The 9101-nt window shown below is 46.1% G+C and overlaps 1 protein-coding gene across 2 annotated transcripts in view; it reads left to right on the forward strand.

Annotated features, from left to right (window-relative positions):
* Ints4 (integrator complex subunit 4) overlaps positions 1-385 on the forward strand; it is a 75453-nt gene extending 75068 nt beyond the window's left edge. For both annotated transcript variants that reach the window (XM_021634796.2, XM_060367602.1), the window contains exon 23: positions 4-385. In XM_021634796.2, coding sequence (XP_021490471.1) covers positions 4-182 — 179 coding nt within the window. In that variant the 3' untranslated portion in view covers positions 183-385. The remainder of the gene's footprint in view (positions 1-3) is intronic.
* The last annotated feature ends 8716 nt before the right edge of the window (positions 386-9101 follow it).

Raw genomic sequence — 9101 nt, forward strand, 5'->3', positions numbered from 1 at the left:
CAGAACCATGCCAAGTAGAAGTGAGGCTGTTGCTGGCCTACAGCTCTGGTGCTCGAATTCCAAAGTCTCCATGGCTGGAGGGTGGTGATGTATCGCCACAGGTGGAAACCAGCATTGAGGGCACCATCCCCTTCAGCAGGCCTGTGAAAGTTTACATAATGCCCAAGCCTGCAAGGCGCTGACCCACAGCAGTCTTCACGGCATGGCCTAGGCACCATTGAGCAGAGGCCTTGAAATTCACCTGCAAGTGGTGTGCTTACACGAAGAACATGTAAACCTTGCAATTCATTTCGTACCATTCACAGGTCAGTCATTTCTGCATTAAAAACAGGAGTCTTCTCGTTTAATCTCCTCCATTCCCATAATAAAGCTGAGAAAACACCTAGCTGTTCTAGTTCTGGTCCTTAACAACACTCTATAGCAACAATCTAAGACATGCTTCATTCTGAGTTGTAAAGCATATGGTCTGGTTTTCCAGGCATTTCCAAAGTCCCAGTTATTCAAGCCACAAACTGTTTCTTGAAGTAACAGTTTGCTTGCTAAAGCCAACTTCAAAACCATTTTAAAAGTTGCATATTTGGGGCTGGAGGGATGGCTCAGAGGTTAAGAGCACCGTCTGCTCTTCCAGAGGTCCTGAGTTCAATTCCCAGCAACCACATGGTGACTCACAACCATCTATAATGAGATCTGGTGCCCTCTTCTGACATGCGGTGTACATGCAGATAGAGCACTCATACACATAAAATAAATAAATCTTTTTTTTTTTTTTAATCTGTGTATTTGTCCCGATAGACTCTGACGGACCTTGGACATGTGTTGTCTTCCTGAGTGACCAGCTGTCTAATCCGGCAATCGTTGGGCTAAGAAATGACAGGACAATAGGTCATTTCATCCTGAGATAAACGCCTGATCTTGCCTGCCATTATCCGCAGAAGCCCTTTGCCTTTAATAAGGCTAAGAGCCATAGTTTGGGAAAGAAAGCAGTGTTATGGGAAGACGGTCCCCAATAAAACAAAGCCGTCTGGTGCTATCTGCTGCACTGGCGCCGCATGAGGCCATGTGAGGCAGGATAGGCCAGTGCTGCAGTGCGGTGCACTAGGTAGCAGGCCTGTGCCACGTGAGCTAATCTTAACTAAGGCTTAGGGATTAGGTCGCAGCTTGAAAACTGCCGTCAGTAGTCAAGCCTGGATTCACCCAAACCTAAAAGATTTCAAAGGTCCAAACGACTCCACCACAGGGGAGGTATGTGGGTACTCTGTGTCTCCTAAAATTCAACTGTGAGGACCAATCCACAGGGCAACATTGTTAGAAGTAGGCCTCCTAAGGGGTGGTACCGTTGTGACCGCCTTGCCTCAGGACTGGATTAATATCATTATGGGAATGGGACAGTTGGCAAAAGAAGCATTTTGGGGGCCATCCATGGTGGTACACACCTGTAATCTTACCACTTGGGAGGCAAGGCAGGTGGATCTCTGTGAGTTCAAGAACATTCTGGTCTATATGGCGAGTTCTAGAACAGCCAGAGCTAAGACCCTATCTCAAAACAAAAAAAAAAAAAAACAAGATGGGTTTTTTTTTGGGGGGGGTGGCGGGGTGGCTAGGAAGAGTGTGCAAACACAAGGACCTTAGTTTGAACGTCCAGCACCCACGTAAAGCTGGACTCGGTGGCGTGCATCCATTACTATAGGATGGAGCTGGGGAGGCACGAAGATTCGTAAGCTCACTGGCCAGGCACCCTAGCCGAATTGATGAATCTAGATTCAGTGAGAAGACCCTGTATTAAAACCAAGGGGAGTGGGCATGGTGTAGTAAACCTTTAATACCAGCCCTTGACTGGCACGGGCGAGTGGGTTTCTGCATTCAAGGGCAACCTGCTATACTTGTTGAGTTCCAGGCCAGCAAGGACGACATGGTAAGACCTTGTCTTGGAAACAAACAGAAAACCCAGTAAGGTGGAGGACAGGAAGATGACTGTATGGAAAAGTGCCCTAACAGCCTGACATCTCAGTTTAATTCCTAGATATGGGGTCCATGTCTGTGATCCCAGCCTTCCAATTCCAAGATAGGCAGCAGAAGCTCAGGGCAAGCTAACCTGGAATATACAGCAAGGAAGAAACGAAGAGACCATGCCTCCAAACAAAGTGAAAGAAGAGAGCCAACGTGAAAGTCTTCCTCAGATTCTACACACACACTGTGGCACATGTGCAGGCACACTCAGACTATACACTCTCATATACAAGAATAAATAAATACAGGAGGGAGGGTGAGACCGGGAGGGGAGGACAGAGGGGGCTACAGCTGGGTTACAAAGTGAATAAACTAATTAAAAAAAGAAAAAAGCACATTTAATTTGTATGGTCGTTTTACTTTCATGTATGTCTCTGTAGTGTATGTGTGGCTGCTGCCTGCTGATCCCACAGGACTGGAGTTACGAGTGGTTGTGAGTCTCCCTGTGGGCTAAGGTGAAGAGCAGTTGACATCTGAAGCCACCTCTGGCCTCCACATGCTCGTACACATGTGTACCCACATGCCCAAACCAAACAGGTTTGGTGAAAAGGTAGGTTGGCTCCTCGGCTGCTCCTGCCTCTATCATGGGGTGACCCAACATGAACATTCTCAGCAGACACCAGAGCTTTGATCTTGGGTCCCAGCCTGCAGAACCATGAACCAAAAGTATTTCTTTTCATAAATTGCCTATTCTCAGGTGTTCTGCTACAGTAGCAGACCAAAAGACAACACAATGACATAACCTTCAAATGTCTGGCTCTCAGATGTTTCGTAAAGTGACAGTGTTTGGTGTGATGGCTAATTTTATGTTAACCTGCACAGCTATAGTCATCTGAGAAGAGGGAATCTCAACTGAGAAAATGCCTCCAGAAGAAGGGGCCATAAGCAGGCCAGTAGGGTATTTTCTTCATTCCTGATTGAGGGAGGGGCCAGACATCTTTGGGCTGGTGTTTCTGGCATCTGTGAGGGAGCAGTCTGAGCAAGCCATGAGGAGCAAGCCAGTAAGCAGCATTTCTTTATGGCCTCTGCATCAGCTCTGCTGCCTGGTTCCCACCCAGGTTGAGTTTCTGTGTTGCCCTCCCTCAGTGGGCCAAATAAACCCTTTCTTCCCCAGGTTGCTTTTGGTCACAGTGCTTCATCACAGCAACAGTAACCAAATAAAGACACATGTCAAGGACTGTTGAACGAGATGAATTAGGTGACACTTGGTAGTGTCTACATCTAGCCAATCTTGATCATGTATGGAACCTGGAGAGCTTATAAAAAATAACAGCAAGAGCCAGGTGTTGTGGCACACTCCTTTAATCCCAGCACTTGGGAGCCAGAGGCAGGCACGTCTCTGTGAGTTTAAGGCCAGCCTGGTCTACAAAGTGAGTTCCAGTACAGTTATACAAAGAAACCCTGTCTCGAGAAAACCAAAAGTAAATAGATAAGTGATAAAGTAGTAACCGCGAGCATATACAATTCCTTAGCGGTAAGGCTAGAACTTAAATTCAGCATGCAAGTTTTCAGTTGCATCCGGCAGTATTATAGCTCTTTACAACTATTCTAGAAGGTAGGCACTTATGGTGGGCAGTGGTAGCACACACTTTTAGTCCCAGAACTTGGGAGGAAGAGGCAGCAGGCAGGTCTTGTGCGTTCAAGGCCAGCTTGGTTTACAGACTTGGTTCCAGGCCAGCCAGGGCTACAAAAAGAAACCCTGTCTTGAAAAACAAACAAAAAAACAAAACAGGCACTTCTATCTTCATTTGATAAACAAAACAATTAGAGCAAATGCGCTGGTGACACAGCTCAGAGGGAAAAGGCACTTTCCATCAAGTCTAATCTTGAGTGTCATCTTTGGGACCCAAGTGGCAAGAGGAGAGAACCAACTCCTACAAGTTGCACTCTGACTCCCATGTTCTACGTCATGTGTGCCCCTGCTCCTCCAGCCTCTTAAATAGATGTAATCAAATTCTTAAAGACCCATTAAAAACTCGGAGAAATTACACAACTGTGCTTCGTCACACCACTAGCACCTGGCACGCCTGGACGTCTAGCTGGGCGCCCTAGCCTCAACAGGCAGGAGGAAGAACGAGTCCAGAGAATGAACTTTTCCAGTGCTCCTCTCTTTCATATCTCAAAAACGTGCCACCACGGGGCTTCTGTGTCAAAACAGCACAAGACCCAGAAAACATGCCTACATGAAAAATGAAGTTTGAAGCCAGGCTAAATACCACCGCCCGGGCCTGGGCTGACAGCCTCTGCTGGACTGTGGGAAAAATGAAAACATTTAGACCCCAGCTGCTAACTGAACTCAGTTACATTACGGTGCGACTTCTGGAAATCTAATGGAATATGCTGGATACTTTTCAGATATGGTGCCCCTTAAAACAATTCCTACCAGGCCTGGAGAGGTGGCTCAGGGGTTAAGTGTGCTCTCTGGTCAATCCTATGCACAAGTGTTCCAATCCCACTAGTGTGCATGGTAGCTCACACACCTGTAGCTCCAGTACGCTGAAGCATCTTCTGGCTCCTCCCCAGGCACTGCGTACACTTACACAGCAGGTGCACACACTTAAGTAAAATTAAAACTTAAAATTTCCCTCTTGCCTCTCTCCAGGCAGGAAACAGGCTTTGAGGGACGCATGTTTCCTTAGAGCCCAACTAGGGCTTGCTCTTCTCTTAAAGGCCCGGATGCACCTTTCTGTACTCAGTGGACATACGTGATGGGGGGATTTAACTCAGGGAGCAGGATAGCTTTTTAAAAGCTGTGTGGGAACTGAGTGGGCTGTACTAGGATCTGTGGCATTTGCCATGCTGGTGGAGTTTGGGCAGAGGTTGAACAAATCCTGACAAGCCTGTCGCTGAGGAATTCAATTATTTGAGGAGGTAGGCTCAACTTTGAAATTCCTTGTGCTCAGAAATGTCTGGTTCTGTGAAATAGGAGAGTTGTTGTTGTTGTTTTTCTACATCTGGCTCTACACTTTTTCACTGACAAGAAATGTTCATGGTGGTGTGTCCCGAGCCCAGCTCCCAGCAAGGAAGGGAAGGAGCCATGACACGACCAGCAGAGCAAAGCCTGAGTCCAAACCTCTGAAAATGGTATGTGACACATGGCTGATTATTGCCTGAGCAACCACTTGTGCTAGAATGCATTGAGGGCTGTGGTTCCTACAAACTGTATCAAGGGACTTAAAAGATTAATAAATGGGACAAAGTATAACTTCACGGAAGAATAGCTTTCTCAACTGGGCTGTGGTGGCGCACACCTTTAATCCAGCCCTTGGGAGGCAGAGGCAGGTGGATCTCTGAGTTCAAGGCCAGCCCGGTGTACAGAGTGAGTTCCAGGACAGCCAAGGCTGCACAAAGAAACCATAAAAAGGAAAGAAAGACTAGCTTCTCTCCAGGTTCCATATCTAGCATACAGACCAGATTTGGAAGTGGGTGCTATTCATTAGCAGCTTTTACATGAAGCTTAATGACCAACCGCCAGACACTTCTCACTCAGAGAAGTTTTCACTGCTCTCCCCTCCCCACCTAATTCTTTTTAATAATGCAGGGACAATGCAGGTTGTAATGCAATTACAACCATACCCGACTCAGTACCCACTGGAGCCATCTTAATTTAGATTGTGGTGGAAGGAGGGGACGGGAATTACATTACCAAAGATACCTCATAGCTTCATAGGATTGGCTTTATAAGCCAAGTGTACATAGCTAGAAAGATCCTGTCAGTCATCTGACAAGGGCACCAAGAAGGACCTCCCAGATCTACAGTGGGTGTCAAGTTCGTGAGGAGCTTGTCCTTGGAGACCGCTGGGGCACCAGGAAGTGTATTGCTGGACAGAGATGAAAACAAAGCTAATGCTAACCTGACCTGGCCACTTACTGAGTAAAGCTAAAATGGTATCTCCAACTTTACCCTAAGTCTTTTCTGAGGAAGCCACATCTTAAGTTGCTCTCTAATTGATGGATCGGCTCCAGTAAGATGCCAACTGGAGGCACGCATCAGCAGCTGCCTCATCTGAGGCTGCTAGCTTTCCCACACCAGCTGCCACACAGTCACCCCTTCCTCAGCTCCCTTCCTGGTCCTGTGGCTGTGCTTCTGCTATGCCCCCAGAGAAGAGAGAGAATGGCCAGTTTTCCCAGAGTGGGCATAGTCTTGGGTCAGATGACTGGTACAAGAGCCAGCAGCAGCCTCCTGCCTCTCTTCCTTTCAATGATCTGTCCATCTCCACCTTCTGTTCTGAACTTAACCCAATTCTTCGCATGTGGGAGTGATCAGAGGGAGGCAAGGGGCAGGGCCCAGGCACCTTGAAGCCAGCACACAGCTGCCTGGGCATGTGCAGGTCCTGAAGGTGTTGATGGCTCATTCTCCTCCCTGTCTTTACAGTTCCTGTGGGGTGCTGGTATAGGCCCTCACAGACATGCATTTGTAAATTATGATTTTCTACATTAAAATGTTTGTAAAATAAAAACATTTAAAAGACGGCTAACTGGGCCACCCATGTAGCTTGGGGAGGGTGGGAACAGCCTTTTAAGACTACTGCTTTAACACTAGCTAGAGCACAGTGATTTTTATTTAGTTACACATGTGATAAATATATCTAGTAAATGTATAGTTTAGGCAGCTCCCAGGTACATCTAGTGAGTTGACGGGCACTTTAGAAGTCTTTTTTCCATGTGTATACGAGTTTTTCCTCTATGTGTCTCTGTGTGCCGTGTGTGTGCAGTGCCCACGGAGGACAGAAGGCGGTGTCGGGTCCCCTGGGACTGGCTTTACAGACTGCTGTGAGCCTTCCATGTGGGCATGTGGGTGTTACCAGCTATGAAAACAATGCTCATAAATGCTGAGCCATCTCCAAAGACTCAGCTTAAGTGTCATCTCCTTGATGGAACCTTCCCTACCTTTCTTCTCATCCTGATCAAGCTAAATTAATCTTTTCTTAGCACTGCCCTCGGATCTTGTAACTATTATAGACTGTCTTCCACTTGCACTCTGGGAGTGAAGGTGGATACAGGATCTTACTCTAACTCTGGATGACCTGAAACCTGTTATGTAGACCAGGCTGGCTGGGAATTTGTGGTGATTCTCCTGCCTTGCCGCCTCATTACCCGGCCTGGCATTTCCACATATTTAAGATTAAGAACTGTAAGCTGCACCTCTCCAGACTTCTAGGATCCAGCAACAACTGGCCCTAAGATATTTAGTAGATAGATTTTCAGTAAGTGAGCATGGGAGATAATTGCTGAATAAACGAGATAGTTCCTTTGGGCTTCAATGTTCTATAAATGTGTAAAGTAATAAGATGCTATGTAATAACCATAAGATGAAACTAGTCAGTTCACCTTGGCTCCACTAATGGAGTGATGGTGACAATGATGCTTTTGGTTTATTCAGGCCTTACCACATGCCAGTCGATGAGCTAAGCGTTACTGCAAATTATCTCATGTAATACTTACAGTGGCACAGGTGTTAACAACCTGATAGACATGAACAGTGAAGCAGTGAGGCTCCGAGAGAATAAAGGCCCTCCCAGTGACTGTCGAGAACTGACTTTCAAACCAAGGCCATCTGAAAACAGAGCCTGCCCTCAGCCTTTCTCCCAGGCCCCCATGCTGTCATTCTGAAACAGGGTCTTTTTCTGTAGCCCAGATGGCCTGAAAATCACCATGTAGCCCAACTTGGCCTCAAGATCAAACCTCCTGCCTCTGACTCTGGAATGCTCAGATTACAGCCATGTGCCACTATACTCAGCTTTTATAGTTCTTTAAAAAGGAAAAAATAAAATAGGGGCTGGACAGATGGCTCAGATGTTAAGAGCATTAATTGCTCTTCCAGAAGACCTGAGCTGACTTCTAGCACTCACATGATAGCTCACAACCATCTGTAACTCCAGTTCTAAAGGACCCAACACCCTCTTCTGGCCTCTCACACACGGTACACAGACATACACGCAGACAAAACATCCAAATCCAAACATGAAAGATAAATTTTTTAAAAAAGAAAAATAAAAAATTTAAAAAGTTTACTGATAATTTAAAGTTCTCTCAGTATAGTCTGAAGTTTCACAAAGGCCACCTGTTCTAAATAATAGGAGCCTAATAATAATAATAAAATAATAATAATAATAATCTGAGCCTGTGGGAACCTTTAGAGGACATTGCTGGCTAGTTTTATGTCAGCTTGACACATGATAGGCCTTCTGGCAAGAAGGACTCTTTTTTTTTTTTTTTTTTTTGAGACAGGTTCTTTCTGTGTAGCTCTGGCTGTCTTCGAACTTGCTCTGCAGACCACGCTGGCCTCAAACTCATAGAGATCAACCTGCCTCTGCCTCCTGGGTGCTGGCACTGAAGGCATGCGCCACCATGCCCACCAGGAAGAATGAATTTTAATAGAGAAAGTGAATCCGTAAGAGTGCCTATGGGAAAGTCTGTAGGGCATTTTCTTGATTGATGATTGATGTAGGAGGGCCCAGCTCTCTGCGGGTGGGGCCATCCCTGGGCAAATGGTCCTGGATGGTTTAAGAAGCAAGCTGAGCCATGATGAGCAAGCTAGTAAGCGGCTATTCTCCGTGGCCTCTGCATCAGGTCCCGACTCCATTTCCTGCCCTGACTTCCCTGGATAATGGACTACAAGCTGTAAGTGGAAATAAACTTTCTTCAAGTTGCTTTTGGTCATGGTGTTGTATCACAGCAATAGAGACCCTAAAACAGACACCTAGTTTAGGGGTCTGAGAACTGTGTGGCTCAAGGCCACGGTTGGTTAGTGCAGCGGTCTACCTGGGACCCAGCTGTGGCATATCTCCACCCAAGCGCTCCTTCACTTTTCTCAATGTTTTGTTCATGTTGATGGCTTAAAGATCTTCCTTGACCCCACATCTGAAATAGCCTCTACCCCTCATCTTATCCTACTTTTTCATAACTGATTTTATCTACAGCCTGTATTTGTTTATTTAATTTCTGGACTAGCATGTACGTATTATGAGAACAAATCATTTTTGCTATTTCTCTGGAAGCTACAGCAGTGTCTGGCATATAAAATTATTAAAAAAAAATTTAGGTTGGGCATAGTGATGCACACCTTTAATCTCAACACTCAGGAGACAGAG

This window comes from Meriones unguiculatus, chromosome 14, assembly GCF_030254825.1.
Source record: "Meriones unguiculatus strain TT.TT164.6M chromosome 14, Bangor_MerUng_6.1, whole genome shotgun sequence".
Lineage (NCBI taxonomy): Eukaryota > Metazoa > Chordata > Mammalia > Rodentia > Muridae > Meriones > Meriones unguiculatus.